Source organism: Misgurnus anguillicaudatus, chromosome 3 (genome assembly GCF_027580225.2).
Source record: "Misgurnus anguillicaudatus chromosome 3, ASM2758022v2, whole genome shotgun sequence".
Taxonomy (NCBI): Eukaryota; Metazoa; Chordata; class Actinopteri; order Cypriniformes; family Cobitidae; genus Misgurnus; species Misgurnus anguillicaudatus.
In genome coordinates, this window is record NC_073339.2 from 29,442,888 (window position 1) to 29,465,139 (window position 22,252).

At 43.0% G+C, this 22,252-nt stretch overlaps 1 protein-coding gene across 2 annotated transcripts; it reads left to right on the forward strand.

Annotated features, from left to right (window-relative positions):
* Positions 1-6,361: 6,361 nt before the first annotated feature.
* LOC129444615 (phospholipase A and acyltransferase 1) lies at positions 6,362-18,229 on the forward strand. 2 transcript variants are annotated; one of them, XM_055205374.2, is made up of 4 exons: positions 6,362-6,520; positions 16,409-16,517; positions 17,371-17,606; positions 17,775-18,229. In XM_055205374.2, the coding sequence occupies exons 2-4, from the start codon at positions 16,412-16,414 to the stop codon at positions 17,868-17,870; spliced, it is 438 nt and encodes a 145-aa protein (XP_055061349.1). In that variant the 5' UTR covers positions 6,362-6,520; positions 16,409-16,411; the 3' UTR covers positions 17,871-18,229. The 2 variants fall into 2 exon arrangements, with proteins under 2 accessions (XP_055061349.1, XP_055061350.1); XM_055205375.2 differs by lacking the exon at positions 6,362-6,520 and adding an exon at positions 6,589-6,868.
* The last annotated feature ends 4,023 nt before the right edge of the window (positions 18,230-22,252 follow it).

Consider the following 22,252-nt stretch of genomic DNA (forward strand, 5'->3'; position numbering starts at 1 on the left):
AAACGGCGGGGCACACAGACCCGTCTAGACCACATTCAAATCCCAAGGAGCATAGTCCGCACGCACATGTGGGCACAACTGCTGTGCACCTTTGAGAAAAGACACCACCAACTTAAGGGAGCCCACAGAAACGCCATCCAGCACTGCCAATAGTAAGGCCGTCGGTGGAAAGGCATATAGAAGCAGGTCCGGCCATTCGTGGGCTAGGGCATCCCTGCCCAGAGATCCCGTCTCGTAACCTTCGGCGAACCATAGCGGACAGTGCGTGTCTCCCGTGAGGAGAATAGATCCACTGCCGCCATGCCGTAAATGTCCCAAATCCTCAACACAACTTCCTTGTGAAGTTGCCAGTTCGTCGGTCTCGGGCCCCCTCGAGATAGGCAATCTGCCGCGGAGTTCAGGTGACTGGGAAGATGCATCGCCCGCAGGGAGAGAAGGCGCGACTCCGCCCAAGTCAGGAGTGTCCATGTTAGGTGGAAAGATGGAAGAGACCTCGTGCCACCCTGGTGGTTTATGTGGAACACAACCGAGGTGTTGTCCGTCCAGATCAGGACATGTTTCCCCACCAACACCGACTCGAAATGTTTGAGTGTCAGGACAACCGCTTGTAGCTCCAGAACATTGATATGGCATCCTGTCCAGTGAGGGTCCCACAGACCGCTCACTCCTCGATGCTGCCAGACGCCTCCCTAACCCGACAGGGAGGCATCCGTGGTGACCACCTCCCTGCACGACGGGGGTGGACCCATTGGCACCCCCGAAAGCAGAAAGTCGTCCTGAATCCATTGGGCAAGGGAATAGCTGCATTCTTCTGATATCCGTACGAGGGTCCGTCTGTTGTGAACCGCTGACTGACGTAGTGCGATCAACCACTGTTGAAAAGGTCGTCGATGGAGGAGGCCGAAGTCGAACCACCGAAGTAGCAGCCGTAAGTAACCCCGCCAGTTTCAGCAAGCAAATATAAGGAAGTCTTCGTCCTGGCTGGACTTCCGATAAAGCCCGGCGAATTACTTCCCTCCTGGGCTCGGTAAGAGTAGCGCGCATCGACAGAGAGTCCAGGCACATGCCCAGGAAGTACACTGACTGGGTGGGAATGAGGTGGCTTTTCTCCCAATTGACCTTGTGCTGAAGCAAGCGGTTGGCGTCTGAAGCAGCCAGTTCCAACGTGGCCGCGCACAAGAGCCAGTCGTCCAGGTATGGTAGGACGAAAACCCCGTCCTGTAGAAGGGGCTCCAGGGCCTTGTAAACACCCGGGGGGCCAGAGAGAGTCCGAATGGCAGGACCTTGAACTGGTATACCCTGCCCTGAACACTGAATCTCAGGAACTGCCTGTGCTCCACCGCAATGGGCACATGAAAATAAGCGTCTTGTAAATCTATGGTGAAGAACCACACACCTGGCATCACAGCACGAATAACGTCTGCCGTGCGTAACATTCAGAACTATAAGCGCTTCAGGAACCGGTTTAAGCGCCTCAGATCCAGGATGGGTCGGAACCCCCCATCCTTTTTTGGAACCAGAAAATAACGGGAGTAGAAACCCCCCGAACACACTTGAGGGTCCACCTTCTCTATAGCGTCCTTCAGCAGCAATTTTTTAACTTCTGCTGTGAGGGCGAGACTCTGCCGTTTGTCTTTTATCACAGTATGGCAAAGGCGGTTGTGAGTTGGAGATCGACGAAGAAACTGCAGCCTGTAGCCATCCTTGAGCGTCCCGAGGAGCCAGCTGTTGGATGTAATGTCCGCCCAACATTGCAGCTGGGCTGCAGTGAATCCCATCCCCGTCGACCACCGCCAATCAGCGGCGTCTGTCCGCTGGTCCTGTGCCCTTGGGGGGGGGCGCTGGTATGGTGGTTGGCCCGCCTGCAATGAACGTGGCCGTGCTCCCACAGCATTTCGATGAAGCGGGGGGGCAGACCTGGCCTGCCGGCTGCGGGAGAAAAGGTTAAACGTCCCTGGGGGCGTGCGTTGCAGCGTAGGGGTCTGTCGAGGTGGGCGTAAGGTTGCCGGCGGTTCCCTAAACGACGTGCGGCGCTCCACATGATGTGAGCGGGACTCAGTCACACAAACCCGCCTTTCCAAAGCCTCCTGTGCAGCCGGCCCAAACAGATGTCCTGGTATCAGAGGTAGCTGACACAGGTTGTTGCGACAAACTTGGGCAGGAGTGATTGTGCCAGCCAAACCTGCCGCCTCGCGTGTATGAGGAGACCCAGGGCCCTCCCACAGTCGCTCTCGATGGCACTGAGGGCTTGCAGTGAGGCATCCAGCATTCCAGCCGTCGATTCCTCATGGCCGGAAAAATCTGACGAAGAGTGTAACGCCAGCAATAAGTGACCCATGGAGTTGCCCACACGGCCCAGCCGAGCCACTGTGTTATACAGTGAGGGAGACATACCTCTTTACCCCCGGGCTCTGACCGACAAAGCAGATTAGCCGGTCCTGTGGACGCTGAAGGTAAATCCAGCTCCAGTTTCCACCTCTTCAGGGTGTCGCGTAATGACAGTGCCGTAGAGGATGCCTTGCTCCCCGTCCTAGGCTCGCTGCTGCACACAGAGGGTAGCGGGGAAGACCCAGCTGGGGCAAGCGTCCCATCATCCAAAGGCTGGCCAGAAGCCTCGCTGAACAGGGAGTCCGTGGCAGCTACCGATACGACGTCACTCACCTCTGTGTCAGACGTAAACGGCTGCTGATCAAAGGCGGGAAGTGAAACGTCACCCGTTGTTGGCTCCGCGCGAGCCTCCGCAGTCGCTGGAGCGGTAGCATTGGCTAACAAGGTCTGTAGTTGCTGTACCGTAGCCGATAGCTCGTCCATGCATTTAGCCAGTGCGGAAGAGATCTTCCGTTTAGGCTTAGGTTGCCCCCCGTCATCGCCGTGAACATGTTTACGTTTAGACCCTCTCGAACGCACGCTAGCGGGTAGAGCCTCTGACGTGAGTGAGCACACGCTCACCAGGCGTTGTTGACGCAGCTCGACCGGCATGATACTACACTACGGGCAAGGGTTAGATAAAGCCTCTTTGAGATGTTCCTTACCCAAACACGGTGGGCAACGATCATGTCCATCCAACATGTCCATCCCGGAAAGGCATCGCAAACAGTAAGCCGTATGCTCCATAATGTCAGATCCGTAACGGGGTAAACCGCCGGCTGACAGCACGGGCGTAAACGAAAAGCAGGCCGATACTACAGCGGGTAAGCGTGGTAGCCTCGAACGAGGGAACCCAAAGCCGTTGGTACTCGTAGCGAGGGTAAGCGGCGGAACCGAGCGAGGGGACCCTGGTAAACCAATAGGTACTCGCCGGTGACGGTTACCGTATCTGCAGCGCTGACGTACCTGTCCGAAGCTTAATAGTGTTGTATTCCGTCGAAGACACAAGCGAGGGAACCCTGGAAACCAGTAGGTACTCGTAGGTGGTGTAAATATCCAATGTAGAAAAACCGTAGAGTCCAATGAAAAGCAAAAACCAATCTGAGTAGTCTAATACAGCTAATGGGGAGCGAGTCGCTAAGCCCAGTCAAAGCTGCGCAAACAGACTAAAGTTCTTCGCCAAGCGAGAATGAAAAAGAGACAGATCATGACGCGTTGATAGAATAGATATTTGGGCGTCATGAGGTCACGGGATGACAGCCAATCAATAAATTCTCGTAGCCAATGCGCGAGCGCATGATATTCCACTTTGTTCCGCCTCTGGCGATCTGGAGGTATGAAATAGAACTCACCATATTTATCTCCTCTATGTATATTACACATGTATTAAATATATTTTAATTACAATAATGCCTGTAAACATTTATCTATCGGGCCTCGGTTGCCGTTTTGGTTTTTATCAGTAGATGGCGATGTAACAGCCTGGCAGTAGCCTAAGTGCATGCACTCGAGATGTGATGGATAAATTTGTATCAGCCGCAGTTCAGCCTGCATATTGGCTCAAAAAGTTTAATCATGTTACCCCGATATATTACGAGGTAGCGAGCCAGGTTTGTCGTTTCGAGTCTCATGGCCGGCCGCTTGTGACTGACGTGCCCTTGAGCAAGGCACCTTAACCCCATTGCTCCCCGGGCGCTGGGTGCCCACTGCTCCAGGTGTGTGTTCATGACTGGCAGCGTGTGTGTTGACTACTTACTGTATGCATTCCATATTTGACAACCATGTCACTTTCACTTTTGTTTTCCTTTTTAAAAAACTTTGTTAGGGTATAAGCCGCGAATGCCCACCCCGTGACGCCTGCCCTGGCTAATTTTAGCCCTATTAAAATTTGAGATATCCACAGTGTATCCATTACCAGCTCTTCTACCAGCTAACGGGTCATACCTACAGTGGTGTTAAAAACATGGTAGTGTACTAATAAAAGTGAATAAATTGCAAAAATTTATAAATTGAGATTGTTTCTTTATTTAAAATGTATTGAAAACATTACACATACATATCCAAATCAAAGCATTTACAACTTAGAGGTGGTTTCCCGGACAGGGTTTATCCTAGTCAAAGACTAAAATGCATGTTTGAGCTGCCTTAATTTAAAACATTTAGGTTTGTGTCAGAAACTGCATTTTTAATGTTCCCCCACAAGTTTTTAATGGTGAAGAGAGATCAGAGGATTGAGTTGGCCACTTTATAACCTTAATCCTTTTTGTCTGGAACCAGATTTTGCCCTCTTGCTTTTGTGTTTGTTGTCTTGTTGACAGACAACCATTTTAGGGGCATTTTCTCTTCGGCAAAGGGCAACATAATCTCTTCAAGTATTCTAATGTAGTCAAACTGATCCATGTTCCCTTGTATACGATAAATAGGCCCAACACGGCAGTATGAAAAACATCCCAATCCCATGACCTTTTACACCGCCATGCTTAACTGTCTTTGCTCTGACTTCAGTACGGGGGTCGCCTGAGGTTCTGTATAGACCCCAAAAAGAAAGATTTTAATCTTATCAGGCCACAAAATGTTACACTATTTTTCTTTGGGCCAGCTGATGTAATGATGTAATTCTATAGATGTCTTTTTTCAACAGTGGTGCTTTACTGGGGTTTCTTGCATCAGCGACTGTCACAAGATCATCATCTTTTATCTTTCTAAAGGTTTTCAACTTTTTAATAAAATTGCTCTGTTCCTCTGAGCAAGTTTGAAACGACCCATTTTATTTAGAAATTCAGCAACAGATATATTTTACAACAATGAGTGAAACATTTGCCTTCTCTCTTTCTTAATAAAGGACAGAGAATAGCTGTTTTCACAGAATGAACTCATTTTAAACTTTATAATGTTATTATTTTGATCACGCCACTTTCCATAAATGAATCTATAACTCAGAGCAAGTAATATGGATATCATTACCAATGGCTCTTTTGTTTATCTATAAATAATTTCCATAAATATAACTACTAATAATAACAAAATTGGTTTATCAGGTTACTGATGTTGCACTGCTATTTTTTAACACCACTGTTTATGATCATGTGGCATTAAATTATACATTTTTTGCAATTTATTCACTTTTATTAGTACACTACCATGTTTTGTAACACACTGTAGGTATGATCCGTTAGCTGGTAAAAGAGCTGTGAATGGATACACTGAGGATATCTCAAATATTAATACGGCTAAAATTAGCCAGGGCAGGCGTCACGGGGTGGGCATTCGCGGCTTATACCCTAACAAAGTTTTTTAAAAAGGAAAACAAAAGTGAAAGTGACATGGTTGTCAAATATGGAATGCATACAGTAAGTAGTCAACACACGCGCTGCCAGTCATGAACACACACCCGGAGCAGTGGGTACCCAGCGCCCGGGGAGCAATGGGGTTAAGGTGCCTTGCTCAAGGGCACGTCAGTCACAAGCGGCCGGCCGTGAGACTCGAAACGACAAACCTGACTCGCTACCTACATACTGGTAGACTCACATCGTAATAGGGGAGTACTGGGGTTTCTGTTTGCATTAATTTTAACTTTTCAAATGCTTGATGTTCATCTTTCCACTGCCATTCAACTTCATCTTTTAAAAGATCACGTAGAACAGCCGTAAGCTGTGACAAATTTGATACAAATTTAGCAAGAAATTTCACAATGCTCTTGCATCACTGCTGCATTAAGGTCATGATCGGGTCTAAACAGATCCAGATGAATTATTTTTTATTAATTTCTGTGTAAAGCCCTTTTGATAAAACGGCTTTACACAGAAATTAATAAAAATAATCACAAAATAAAATTAAGGAAAGGGGTAAACCGGAAATGAAAAGAGATATAAAGATTAGCCTTTACAGCTATAAAAGAAATTAAAAGAGTAAAATGATGATACATGGAAACTTCTTATCTGGCAAAACTCCAGTGTTTTACCGTAAAGGGACGGGTCTAGGGGGTGGATTAAAAATTCTAGAGAAAGGGGACAGCACTTCCTCATACCCTCATGAATATGAATATGCAACTTCTTTTTAAACGACGTTAAAAAGAAGTTGCAGCAGTGTAATTCTTCTGTGGTGTCAATTGATCACTATTGCTAAAGTCTTCAGTTTTCAACTTAAAACTAAGGTATGTAACTGTTAACACATGTTTTTCCTATAGGCTACTTTAAAAGCACAGTGATCGTGCACTGCATTCACAACAGCAGACGGCAAAAACGAGCTATTCGCGCGTTGTTGGACGCGTGAACATTTTGAGTTTACTCTTTATTTGCGCGTGAAATTCTAGTCATTCGAGACATTCACGCGGTAATTCGCGTCACGGAAGGGTCTTTTGCCAGCCGTCAGATCCAAGCATTGACCCGAACTGCCCCTGGATGACGTCCGCCTGCAGCGCTGCTTCTGGCCGGCCTCAGTTAAATGACCGTGTCGGTGGGAGGATTTCCTTCGAGGACTCCAGAGCGCCTGTCGGTCTACGGTCAGTAAATCATTGAATATTCTGTGTGATTACAAGTAATAATGTCTGAGAACCTCCATATACATAAATGGGGTGGTTGTAGACGAAAGTTAATTGTCACTTCAAGTGCTGTATTGATAACTGACTGTGTTCAGAAGTGGGATGTGCCGGTTTCTGAATTGGTGATGACAGCTGACGTGAGTCAAATGTGACGGTTCGTAACATAACCGTCCGGGGAATTTATAATTGAACATATCGACCCTACCTTTTCTCTATACTTAGAAAATGTTTTATTTGGTATTACGTAGATTCCCTCCAATAAAAGGAAAGAATATTTTATCATTAACTTTATTTTAATTTATGCAAAGTTTTATATTCATAAATGCAAATATCGTAAAGATAAACCTTTATTTTTGGTTCTTGAAAAAGAAATTAAAATGTATATACAGACAAATTTTCTCAAGTAATAAGAAAGCAATTAAAACATATGCAATATGTGAATAGGGAATGTGGAGTTGACGTCACGCTGTGTTGGATTATGTGTAATCCGCCATCTTTGCAGGCACGCGTCCTATCCCGCTGTATTTGAGTTAATGTATTGGAGGTTGTTTTTGTATTTTCTGTCGAGATTTTAATAAACTTCGATATGTTTGGTCAGTACTGCTCGATCAAGCAAGTCACGCGATCGTTCAGGGAGGAAACTGAACAACGGAATACGTTTTTCCAGCTTTTATTCGTGGAAAAAACAAAGGAAGCCGGTGCAGGAGCTGACGAAAAGACGCCGGATCGCGTGGTTTGCATGCTGTAATCAGGAGAAAAACGTTTACTTTTCAAAAAAAATCCCTGCATCAGCGAGAGTGTGTTCGCTGCATTTTCAGTCATTCAGTAATTTGTGATTAATAAAAGCAGAACCACTTAAATTGTCTTGTTTTTATGCTAACACTGTCAAACTAACTTGCAAATGTAAGTTATTGATTGATTCATTCATTCATTTCTGATCACCCTAAACACATGAGTTATAAAAATAAATATTTAGACAATTTTGACGATTGTAACACATATTTTTTATTAAATGCAACTGCTCAAACCCACTGCTTGTGACTCTTTAAATAACAACGTTAGCTAATTATTTAGCATTTTGTTTGTTTTAATAACTTGGCCAAAACAGAAGTGCCATCTTTTGAACATGTGTTAATTCATCGCGCAGAATACAACGGAGAAATTATTTTATAGAATCATTAAGGTACGTAGGTATTAACACATTGTCAGTAAATAGCTGGTTTGCCAACCATAAGACTTCAAAAGAAGAAGTGTCACCTTACTATAAGCTTGAAGGGATTTATAGCTCTTAAACTCCTGCAAAGTGTAAATAAAGTCCTGCAAAAACAAGGTAATTGACCAGATATGTAAGCGGAGGTCCGTAATCCAGTCTTGGGCTGCTAAATCATGGATCTATGTTGTTTATTTGTCCAAATAAAGTTTTTTGGCAGTAGCATTTAGTTTCTCCCGATAGGGTCCCTTCTCTTGTTCTTTCAACTTCTCGATATCTTCCGTTTTTCTTCAAATTTACCTAGTTTTAGCTTAACATGCCCAGAATTAAATGGCATAGTGGTCGTCGGTGCCTCTAAACATGGCGCCCACGTCCCATAATGCAACACTGCGGTGACGTACATTAACATTCCCTATATTTTAATATTTTTGTGTAACTCCTCATTTACCTCCCCCTGGCTATATGTTTACTGTTCATTGTATTGTGGTGTTAATTTGTTTGTCTGCATTGATGTTATGTAAAAAGAATTCATTAATAAAAAAAATTAAAAAATATATTATAAAAGAAAAAAAAAACAGTAAAAAAACAGTGAAAAAAATAACCGTCCGGGGAAAAACCGTCCGGGGGGGGGGTCTCTGGATAATTCGTAATTCGTTTGTAATTATAAAACGAAAATACCGTTTTTCTGTTTTTTGTTTCGGAGGGAAAAGCCAAATAGCCGTTTTTGGTGTCAGAATCAAAAAAACGAAAAACCAATTAAAAACCCGTTTTTTTTCCTTTTTGAACAAACAATGAAGGGGGTCTTTTAGCCTCGGTCAATTCGTTGTTCGTTTATAAACCATTAACCATTATTAAAACTAATAAAATAAGGACTCTGGCTGTTAGGGAGAACTAAACATTTGTAAGACCATTGGTGACCTGTAACTTCAGATTATAAGTGAAGTAATTTATATGTAGCTTATGATAGCAGGTAGCCTATTTATTTATAAGTTTCTATTATTTAATTCACATTTTTGTAACATGTTTATAGTCCTTCTTTCTATGTGGAAGCTCAACCAGCAGAGGTCACTCTACCCCCTTCGGTGCACCGACTCTTTCTGTGGCGATAACAGGCAACAAGTGTTTGACCTTTTGACTTGTGTTTAAGAGAAGCAGGGGCGTTGCACAAGATCTCGGGCCCTATGCATAGGCAGTCCTGATGGGCCCCCATGCCCCACCTCCATAATATATTCCAGACTTTTCAAGGGCCCTCTCTTTTTTGGGGCCCTGGTAATCAGTACTGGTTTTACCCCCAGTCCGACGCCCCTGAAGAGAAGGCAAGCACTGCTACCAACAGAAGCTAATCACTAAGTTTGAAGGGTGTGCAGTAGTGATTGCAAAATGAGGCTTCCTGAACCACTGACACCTCGCAGCCCATTGCTTCACCCAAAGGTTCATTACCCGAAGCTTCAGCATTGCTCCATAGTGACCTAGCGACTGTTAAAAGAAATAGCAGATACATAAAATACATTTTATGCAATGACCTAAGCAGATTTTTTTAATTGTCTGGTTATAAAATAAAAGATGCATGTTTTTCGGTGTGAATTTTCTTGGGGTGTCTACAATAAATTCATTAATTACAATTAATTAATACACAGTTAATTATTCATTAATTGTTTAAAGAATGACTAAAAAAGTATGAGCTAAAAAGTAAGACTTTGTTTAGTACAGTGTACATGAGAGAGTAGTCTGGGGTGGGATAAGAATTGTTACTTCGTTTGTTTATGTTTGTGTAAAGTGAAACCATTACTAGTTTTAGTGTTGTGTAGTGCTTATGGGACTGGGGGAACAAAGAAGTATTATTGCTGTATGTCAGCTCCTTATGGCACAGCAAGCATTTCACCTTAAAACATGAAATAATGGACATGAAGACCACACTGTCATAAAGTGTGACTTATAATTATTATATTAACACAGTAAAATATAACAATTACACATACTTTATTGTGAGCAACAATTTCAAATACTCTCAGACAAGGGAGTATTTCCTCTTTCTTGCTGGCTCCATAACAAAGACAAAATAATAGGTCACAAAAAGGGCAATCTAACTAATCTTATCTAACTAATACAACAATAATATAATATAGCTAATAATTAATTACAATATATAGGCTACTACAACTAATTTATAATTACATAGTATAACTAATAATATAATCTATTACTAATAATAAACTCCCCAACACTCTGCTTCTTCAAATCCTGACACCTATCCAACACTAAAACGCCACAACACCCACAAGGTGGCGCGAGTTTCGATACTCAGACCGAACCAATGACGTGTTCCACACAAACCGAGGCCTCGTTTGACACTGGTCACGTGATTTCTACGTTAACTACACAAGCCTCGAATCAAGGCTTCATCTGACACCCCCATTTATTTTCGACACACGCTTCTGAAGCCTCACTTCAAATAACCCATCACTAGTGTGCAGAACTTCACCTGCCTTCCAGCTCCTCTTTCCATGGCACTATAGCTGCTAAATACTTTCAGCATCCACCATCTGTTATCCCTTCTGTGTCAAAACAAAACTCTTCCAAAACAAATCTATAAAGTTGTATACTTTTTATTTTCCTTTGCATTTTTCTCCAGTGTAATATACTTATTATGTTAGTAAAGTAGATGAAATTTTTTTAGGCAGTGCTCTGTACTCTTGTGTAAAGTAAAATAAAAGTGAAGTTAAATCATTTCGTTTTTCTCCCTGGTACTCGTGTCAGAGCCCAATTTCAGTTTCCCCAATACCTGGAGGATGTGAGCCTGTGCACTGTGTGCAGGGTTTAAGGACTGATGATAGTAACGGTCACAGTCACCATCACTCCCTCTTCAAATAAATGCTGGACTGGCAGGACAAAGCAGCACACCACTCCTTCCTACTTTTGTGTTATTGGATGATTTCAACTTATGTCTTTAAATACAAATGTACATCATAATTTACAACTGTACAGTGAAGCAGGGCTCTGCATTGCACTTGCATATGCCCTTAAATGATTTACAAGCATAGTGGGTGAGTGAAGACTAAAACCTACTGCAAATGTTATAATGTTAAGGTTATATTATACTTTTATACATTTATACTAGTTTCTGTGGCTTACCCTAAACCATGATGTAATATCTGAAAGTGACAACAAGGCCATTTTATGGTGCCGGAGGAAGGAGTTTTAATTTTTATTTCAGTTAACTAAAGTGTTTTTCTCACACCCAGTGCTACTTTAGATCACTACTATTAGTTCAGTTTTAGTCTACAATTACCTCGCTAACAATAGTCACTTTAATTTCGAAACTGTTACCGGTTACTTTCGCTTCCAAAAAAGGAAAAGACCATGTGACTTTAGTTTGAAAACGAAGAACGAGTTGACTGAGGTTCAAGGACACTCTTTATTCTTTGTTCAAAAAGGAATAACGATAAAATGATCACCAAAAACATTTTTTGATTCTGACATCAAAAGGGTTTGTTTGGTTTTTCGTTTTGAGGCAGGGAACGGAGAGGCTGTATTTTCGTTTTATAATTGCAAACGAATTGCGGATTATCCAGAGATCCCCTGACCGTTTTGCACGTTGCGATGTTCGGGGCTGATCACACCAAAAGCGTTTATGGCAGTTGCAGGCAACTTTTTTGAATGATATTCTATGTGCAGGGAGCATTTGCGCGCTGTTAAAACAACATTCCTTCTTATGATCATTCATGTTTATTTGATGCTATAAATTAACTAGAAGGAAGAGATGATTTGAAAGGTGAGACTTTGTTTACCATGTTTAATATCAAAAGTAACCAAAAAGTAACCTGTCTGTCCTGTGTGTCAGAGCGTTGTCAGTGTCTTCTCTGCTCCGCGATGTATTTTTCACTGCGTGAGAACATGATGTGGCATGAGAGCGGCATATCTTGTCGGACATAGCGACAGTAACTAAAGGTCAATTGACCTGATATATTCTCCATGTTCATGAGTCACCTGCACATCTTACTTATGCTGTTTAAATAAAAACAAATACAGTTGAAAACGACGTAGACCATTAATAACACAGAGTGTTAACAATTGTTTTTAATCAGTATTTAAAGGCACACCATAGAACTTTTTGGCCACTAGGGGGTGCTAGACATGTATTTTTCACGTCTAGCGCCCCTAGAGGCCACAAGGGCCGCAGCACTGTCGCAAAGGAAAAGAAGACACCCCTTTAGGTCACAAAGTGTGTCTTCCAGGATGTCATGTTTCATATAATATAATTTCATCGAGTGGCTCACGTTTACAAGCCAGTTGTAACGGTGGTCGCTTGGTTAAAGTTTATATTTAAAAAGATGTTGCCTTAAAGGGGAATCAAACCCAGATCGCCCGTGTCGTAGGTCCATGACACCGCCACAGAGCCACAATGTCACATGACATAAGTCTCTCTCTAAACTCTCCAAGTAGCCTCCAGTAAAATTCACGTAAAAAAATAGTGTTCGGCACCAGACAGGACTTATATATGCAAGCAATATAACATTACTTACTAGTACAAAAGCATGAGGGCCAGGTCAGCATCGGTCAGAAACTAGAAAAAAGTGATACAGACCCCGTCAGGCTATAGTGGACATGTCATTCAACCTATTTTAAGTACCATCACAAGGGTCTTGAAAATATATTATAAAGGTTGAAAAACTACAAAGTGTCACTTTAAACATTCTCCATGATAATAAATGTTTTAAAAAATATATATTTTAATAACACGGTTTTGACGGTTATAGTTGAACACCGTCATTAGACCTCTATAACCGTCAAAACCGTTGGTCTCACGGTTATATAATAACCGTCACACCCCTAATACTATGGGGCTAGCCTGGTTAAAAATTCTCAGTAGTAACTGAGTTATGGTCTGGCAAAGCTTCATAGACAAATCATTTCATCAAAGGGTGTCACCAATGGATGTCGCTCAAATGCCTCTGTGCGCAATAGACCCTTTTACTGTTTGTACACAATGATGACATAGCAACGTATGCCCGCACAGTTTGGCAAAGGAAGTATGGCAAGAATCAGCAGTGAAGCAACTCAGACAGAGAAAGTTATTTTAAACACAGCTACCAGATCCATGTACTATAGTGGAGTGGATAGAAGAGATTCACCTTTATTAAGTGCGATCATCTCGCTGCTCCGAAGAAGAAGCCTTTACCTTTACTCGCCGTTGAATCAAGCCCTGCAGCGGAATCCATGCCCCGGCGTCTTTCCCCTTTCCGGATCAAAAAGAGCAGAATTTCCTTTAAAAGAGCAGAAGCACATTGAGATAATGTCGCTTCGGCATTGTGGCTCATGCAGAGCTACTTTGCCAATGGAGGATTTCCACTCCGAATGCATCTCCTGCCTGGGTCCCGCCCACGTCGCCGCCTTCAGAAGCACCACTTTCTGTGCTCCCCAGAGCCCAGGAAGATGCGTCTGCAGTCTGACTCGGAGCTCATCCGCATCCTCAACAAGGCCACGAGCAAGCTCGTGCTTCAAGGGTCTCCGCCTAAAGAGCCTCAACACAGCCGGCTCGGCGAATTGTTCATGCAGCCGGGGCGCTGGCAGCCGGCTCATCAGAGACAAGCTCCGTTCTTCCCGAAGGTCCATCAGGAGCTCACATGTTCATGGCATGCCCCGCATTCCACCTGTTCCCAGAGCTCTGTCACCTAGGTGTTGTCAGTGGTTGATGGCGTGGATGAACGCAGCTATTCGAAACTACCGCCGCTCGAAGAGTCTGTGGCTGCCCACCTTTCCCCATCATCGGCCAGCTCCTGGAGATCCAAGCTGAACCACCCTTCGAAGCCCTGCCGTCTTACATCCTCACTGGCGACCAAGTCTTACGGCGTCGATGGCCACGCCGCTTCTGCCCTACCTACGATGGCAGTGCTGCAGGTATACCAGGCAAAGCTCCTCCGAGACATAGATGAGTCAGGCCCAGACCCAGCATCATTTAAAGATCTATGCAGCGCAACAAACCTTGCAGTGGGCCGAGCTATGGCGAGCCTCTTTGAGCCTCTTTTGAACAACACTTGTGGCTGAATCTGATGGAGATTAAGGACGCTGATCGCATGGCTCTCCTGGATTCTCCTATTTCGCCATCAAGTCTCTTCAGCGCCATCGTGGAGGGCTTTACCCAGCGCTTCACTGAGGCTCAGAAGTCTTCACAGGAAATCCGGCACTTCCTGCCTAAACGGGCATCCTCTGCATCTAATATCGGCCTTCCAAAACTGCCGCCAGCACAACGCCCGAATCCCACACCGCTAGAGCACAGCATTCAGTCCCCTCAGGCACTGGACACAACCTCTCTGCAACAGCGAGACAAACATTTCTACCTTTTCACAAAAAGAGCAAATTTCCTCCTGTATGGACACACACAAATGGCTCGCCTTCTATAATCACATCGAGGGTCGCCGTAAAACTTCACGTTTGGCAATCCATCCCCTGTATGCCGTGCTGGATTCTAAACCTAATTCAAAATGGTTACTCGCTTCAATTCGCTCGCAGACCACCCAGGTTTCCTTGCGTTCTCCGACCACTCCAGGTAAATGGACTGCATTTATATAGCACTTTCACAGACCCATGGCCATCCAAAGCGCTTTATGGTGTCAGCCATGCAGGGCAGTGAATCTAAAAGACACTTATTTTCATATCCCGATAGCCCCTTGCTAGGGCTGGAATGGTTGTAATAACCACAGCATCACCGTGGTGGTGAAGTGCGAAACTAACTCACAAACTATGAAAAATATAAAGTACAGTCTCACCCAGTGAGATGTCTACAAGTTCGTGTTAACGCAAATGGCCAGTAGACGCAGAGTTAATGCGCTATTTGCAAGGGAAGGCAACTGATATCAGTGATGACCTGCTGTTTTATGAATGGAAGTGCTACAATAAATACGCAAATATGCACGTAAATGCAAATCAGAGCAAATGCTAAATAAAGGAAGGGGGATTTAATGAAGCTTGTTGTTGTTTTACTGTAAATAGAAATGAAGCTATCACAAACACCAGCATTATAATTTTATATTTGTTAATATGGAATTGCAATCTGCATTTATGACAATGTTCATGATATTTTTCTCTCTTTCAGATATCTTACCAATGGAGACTCCTCCAGTACCATCTCCACCAGCTTCCGTGTTGGTGTCTAAACGTCTAAATTGTGATTGACTATGTTGTGCACAAAGTAACAAACCAAAACCTTTGGTTGTTGTATAGACCATTTATTTATACAAAATAAATCAATATATACAAAGAACCTTTACTACTTTTACTACTTTTACTACTAAGAACTATTTACATACAGGAATAAGAAAGGATCTTGCTTGGAAGAGGGAGAGCCAAAGTGAAGGCGAGGAGAGAAAGTCTGGTTCATTACCTACAGAGATTGCTGCCTCTTTTTTAATACTACATTGTAGGCTCCAAATTAGGCACAACTGTGCTGCTTTCATAAATTAATTTGTGCACTTTAAATTTATCAAATTCTTTTATCTGAGGTGGCAACCTTTGCAGGGAAGGGACCAAACTCAAGATGATGAGCTCATCCTCTGAGCGTGGAGGCGGCACTGAAGTTTTCAGGACTGGTCCGGAGTAGAGGTCTACCCGGGTCCAAAAGTTCCTACCCGAACCCAAAGAGACCCGTAAATGTGCTACACTGAACCGACCCGGACCCGTCTGTTATTTTGAAACCTGGACCCGGAACCGACCTGGATCCGTCTATTATTTAAATGCTGACGCGGACCAGTTTATTATTTAACAAACTTAACAAACGAATAGTGGTGAAGTCTGCTATTTACCTCATCCTCGCCTAAAAAAACCCTAGTTAGTTGATCTTTTGCTGTCAGGTTAACACTGGCTGGTTTTTTATATCAGTTAAATTTAATGTATCTCCCTTAACACAATATACAACAATAACAATCATTGACTCATAAGATCTTTCATGCTTAGCCTACCCTCAAGTAAAAAGCGTTCTGGATCCTTTTTATTCCTGGTCAGTGAACTAATGCCTATTCTATTGAACTTTCTTTGTAGCCTACAGCTGAAGATGGAAAAATACTTGTATTTGAAAATAAATAAGTTTTGCCTTTGCCTTTTTATTGTGTTTCTTTCCTTTGTACTTCTGCTTGTGTGTCTACTGTAGAGGGCTTTATGTGTGTGCGTATGTCTATTTGGAGGTACATTTAATTCTGTATTAAAATATTCCATGACACCATTCTATGTGGAAGTACAAATTGATACGATTTCGTTCATTGCTGTTTATTTGGCAAAACTTTTTATGCTTTTTCTAGGCCATGAATTTTGGAGACCTTATTGCATACAGTCGTGGTGTGTACAAACACTATGCAGTGTACACTGGGAAGAATGAAAAGGGACAAGATACGGTTGTCGAGTTTACAGGTACAGTAGTTCTCTGTAGAAACTTCAGATCATGGTTTCCTATCTCTTACTAGCCTCTGTCTTACTAAAAGTGGTTCTTAAATACTTTATTAAAAACGTTACAAGAACACCAATACACTCATTATGCACTTCTGTTAATGTCTATGTTTTAGCTACTTCTTTATACAGTAAAGGATAAAAACATTTATAATTGGTATTTGACAGATCTTTATATTAATTTCAGCCACTAGAGCTTTCAAAAGCATTGTTTTACATGTTATACTCTCTGTTATATGTTATACTCTCTGTGCGACACAATGCGAATATGACACTAATGTTAATTATCAAACATCAACTTGTAATTTTAACTGCGACAGTGATCGTATTCTTTACTTTTATCACCTAAAGTTAACAATCCTGTCTCAAAGCACTTTCACCCATGTTCTCATGGTAATACAAAGACAAAATGTAAATGTACTGCACCACTGCCATGTCTAAAACTACATAGAAAGAATTAAACAATAGTGCCTACAGTAGCAACATGTTTTGAACATAAGTAGCCTACATATTCTAAAGTGTGCAGTAACATGCATTTTATTAAGGATTTAAAATGCATTAAAAAAAAAATTAGACCAGTTTCATAGCCTGTTCTGTAATAGTTCTTAAACATTCTTACATTTTGGTATCTGTATACTTTACTGTGCAAGATGTGCTTGTCTCTTGTTTATTATCCAGACATGGTCAGGTGACTTTTATTTGATAGTTATATCACATTATTATTTTTTACATACAATTACCTAGTTGGGTTTGCTGGATCAATCTAGGTATGGGGGAAACAATTTGGCTTCTTTGACAGTTAAATATTTTCCTTTAGGTGAAAGTGGACTACACAGTAAAGCAGGAGCCACTGTGCAGCAAGGTCTGCTCAAGCCTAATGGAAAAGTTGTAAATTATGATGAGATTATGGGATTAAAACCACAACCTGTAGATAAAATGGAAAAAGCTGTTCAACAGCTTTTGAAGGATGGGGGAGGAAAATATGGAGTACTCGACAACAACTGTGAGCACCTGGCCACATTTGTTCGCTACGGGAAACCCATGTCATTACAGGTAGCCTATATTTAAAATCATAATCTATGTAACTCAAATAGATCCTTCTTTTTAGAACCTGATGCAGGTCTAACACAACCACAATACTGTATAATAAGGTAACATTACACTGGCCTGCACATAGAACATCAGCTTCTAATTGCCTTTTATTGGTCTTCTCTTTTGCAGGCAGAAGCCGTCCTTAATACCCAACCAAGCTTTAACAACCAAATGGCAGAAAACATGGGTGCATCTTTCCTTCCTTCGATCTATAAGAAGACTTAAATAATTTCTTCAATCTGCATGCCCCCTCCACTACACTCACATGCTATTTTTTTTTCAAACAATAGTTGATTTGTCTTTTTTTGATCTTATCTTTTCATATAACACAATACACTGAGACGATTGATGTGTCAACTCTTTTTCTGTTTGCTGGGAACTCATTCTTCTTTTATGTATCAACACCAGTATTGCCAACCATTTTCAATGGAAAGTAGCTAAGGCTTGCTTGGAAAGTCGCTAAATGTCGCTAGATTACACCATTGCGTCATTAGCATAATAGTGACGTGTTCACGTTGCATTTGCATTCTTACTACATTGGCTGTTTTCAAATTATTAAAAAATAAAACATTGCTGTTTTCACATTTCTCTTTCTCTCTGTCTCTGAACTGTCAAAAATATTTTAATACACATGAATGCCTAAAAATGTTTTCTTGTTTGTTTATCTGCTTCTGTTCTCATAAAATGAAATGTGTGTATGTTCCTGTTTAAATGTCCAAACAGTCCAGTTTCAAAACATATGAGGATACACTGTTAAATGATGGGAAACATTGTTTTGTAGGTACATATAGCTTTAGCTCATTAACGTGAGCTTGGTACAGTTTGTCTGTTCTAAATGTGCTTCATTTTTCTGATGCATTTCTGAAAGGACTGAGAGAGGACAGAATGCGCGTCATGTTTATTTTGGTAATTTTGCAAAAAGCACAACATTCTGTTTTTATTTGGAGTGGACAGAAAAAACTAGACACTTTTATTTTTTTATTTAAAGAGCCAGTAACATGCCAATTGTAAGTGTCCTGTCACTGTTTATAAGTCCCGGACAACAGGTTTAAATGCATGCAAGTTTACGAGTTCGCCTCACTGACAATAAATTGGGACTGCTAATATGCGTGAGTGGCGTGCTGTCCCGGGGCGAAGGTTCCGAGCTCGGGAAATACCCCCCGAGTTCGGAACGTTCGTCCCTTGACCGGGGAAGGAGCCCCGGGCCTGGGGCGTGCCCTGACCCGGGTTATCCCCAGTGCTGAGCTAAATGTACGTAGTGAGGCGAAGGGGTGGAGGTGGGTTTGCGAAGATTCCGGAGAATGAGGGTAAGGAGTCTTAGTGATTGATAAACAGCTGTGTTCATTGCTTAATGATCGAGAACCAGCTGTGTTCATTAATTGGTGATTGAGAGCCAGCTGTGTTTATTGATTAATGATCGAGAGCCAGCCGTGTTCATTGACTGATCAGCTCCTCCCAAACATTGTTTATATAAAACATCATTTAAAAACACTGTCATTTTCTCAAAATATAAATGTAATATTACCCCATTTCTCAGAGATCCCCTGTTATGTTAGCTTGAATGCAATAACCAGCCAGGCGTGTACATGAAACACAAGATAACTTTACTCAGGAACTGACATCATCACATACAGTGTTCCCACTTAACGGTCCGTACTACAACAGACCCTTACGGAAAGTTCCCATTACAGAACACCTCCCCCTTTTAAGTAAGGACCCATTCTCAAATGTAACATATTGGATATAACTTTTTAGAACCTTCACATTTACATTGAATTAACTGAACAGCTTCTCAAGAACATCTTTAAACAACCAACACCTTAGTCCTTTTCATTCCCCTTCGTTGTGTTTTTTTCTTTCTTTCTTTTACAAATTAAGACGTTCAGGAGGCCTTGAAACACTGCCCGAACTGGTCACATAAGGTTATCTACACACGTCAGTGTCTCTGGACAACTGCACATCTCTAGTTGCATGTATAAGAGTGTCACACTGTTTCTGGTTTTCCACTGTTGTTTCTACAGGGTTTTGAGGTAGCGGCAAAGGAACTGCTCGCATGTGAGTGCGGTTTCTCCTGATCAGACCACCGTCAGTATGTACAAGGTAAGACCTGGGAGATTCGGCCTGGTGAACGACAGTCCCTTGAGATTTCTCCTTTTTCAGCCACACACTTTGTCCAGGTCGCAAAGTTGGTAAGGGACGTGTCTTGTAACGCATGTTGTACCTGCGTTGCTGTCTGTCTTTTGCCCACTTGTCTGTTTCCCTGAATCTCTTAACATTTGGCCAGCGAGGAGTTAGAAAGGTAGGAAGCTGTGGTACGGTGGAACGCAGTTGTCTACCCATTAAAAGTTGTGCTGGAGAATAACCATTCTCCAAGGGGGTAGACCGATATGTCAGCAACGCTTTAGTTTTCTCACCACCCCCTTTCCAAAGTCCTTTCACAGTAGCCACTGCGCGCTCTGCTTCCCCGTTTGCTTGCGGATATCCTGGGCTGCTGGTAATGTGTGTGAACACGTATTCACTGGCAAAGTTCTTAAAAAGAGCACAGCTTTATTGTGGTCCATTATCAGACATAACAGTCTCTGGGATACCGTGGCGGCCAAACACATCTCTTAAAGCCGCAATGACAGTGTTAACTGTGGCTACATTTAGGTGCCCTACTTCTATGTAACGAGAAAAATAGGTCTGTGCCCACCCGCTGCCATGGTCTCTCCGGCACCGAAGTGGTTAACAAAGGTTCTCTGTGCTCTGCCCTGTGCTGTGAGCATGTGCTGCAGTTTTCCACAAGCTGATTGATGTGCACAGACAGTCCTGGCCACCAGACGGCCTGGCAAGCCCTAGCTCGACCCTTGACTAATCCCTGGTGACCCTCATGTATATTGTGGAGGACTTCTTGCCTCATGCTGTGGGGAATCACAATTCTTTGGCCCCTTAGGAGCAGCTCTTTCTCTTTCAGGCCAGTATGGACAGAGGTCTGGTGAAAGGGCATGTTTCTCAGGCCACCCAGTCTCACAGTATTGGATGAGTTTAGCGCTTATAGAATCAGCCTTCTGGTTTTCAATTATCGTATTCAGCCTTTTTTCTGTAAATGGGAGGGCTTGAATTACCGAATCCACAAACACCTTAACATCTCTCTCATTTTCCTTCTCCTCCTCAGTAAATGTGTGTTTCACAGGGGCTCTTGATAATGTGTCTGCAGTTATCATTTGCTTACCGGGCACATGCACTATGTCAAACGTGAACTTCATCAGCCTCAGACAGAACCGCAGAATTCGGGGAGGGAGTTCCTCTAGTGCTTTTGTGCTTAGCAGTTAGAGCAGTGGTTTGTGATCCGTTTCCAATCTAAATTTCAGGCCCAGAAGATAGGATGACAGCCGTTCACATGTCCATATCGCTGCTAAGGCCTCCTTTTCTATCTGAGCATAATGTTTTTCTGCCTCAGATAGGCCCCGAGAAATGAACACCACTGGTTTCCATGTTCCATCTGTCTGCTTTTGGTTCAGTTCGCCTCAGACACCAAAGGAAGATGCGTCTGCAGAAACACATGTCTCAGCTTTTGGGGAGTATGATGCCAACACCTGCTGTGAATTCAGTTCTAATTTAAATTTTTGAAAAGCCTCTGTTTGTGGAGCTCCCCAGCACCATTCATTTTTTTCACAGAGCAGTTCATTCAGTGGGCGGGTGTAGGATGCAAGGTGGGGTAAAAACGTACTCAAATAATTAGCCATCCCCATCACTCTCCTCACTCCTTCCACCCCGGTCGGTTCAGGCATCTCCAAGATCGCTCTGACTTTACCTGGATCTGGTGCAACGCCATCTGCCCCAATACGGTGTCCCAGGAAGATCATGTTGTCTGTTGCAAACACACACTTCTCATTTAAAGTCAGGCCTTCATCTCTTAGTCTCTTAAGGACCCGATGCAGTCTCTCATTATGTTGCTGCTTGTCTTCACCATAAACTAATATGTCATCAGCATGACACACACCTCCTTCACAACCTTCTAGCATTTGCGACATTCGACGCTGAAAGTGCTCTGGAGCTGAAGAGATACCGAATGGTAGACGGTTGAACGCATATCGCCCAAATGGGGTTATGAATGTTGTCAAAAGTGAGCTTTCCTCTGACAGTGGAATTTGCTAGAAGCCAGACATGGCGTCCAGCTTTGTGAATACTTTAGCAGCCGCCAGCATCGCAAGCGTCTGCTCTACAGCAGGGAGGATGTGGCGTTCTCTTCGCACCCACTTATTTAGGTGTGTCAAGTCCACACACAGTTGTATCTTTCCTTGGGCCTTGGGCACCACCACCATGCCCGCACACCATGCAGTGGGCTGCGTCACTTTAGAAATCACTCCCATATCCTCCATGCGTTTTAGCTCAACTCGCAATTTATCTCTCATTGGCAGGGGCACACGTCTTGGAGAGTATAGAGCAAATGGAACAGCTGCAGGTTCCAACTCAATTTTATATGGCTCCTTTAATTTGCCTAGGCCTGAGAACACTGAGGGGTATTCAGCTATAAAGTCCTCCTGTCGCTCTTGTACAGTGTGAAGACGCTGTATTAATGTGAGACCTTTAATCGCAGGAAGTCCTAATAAGGGCTTAGACAGACC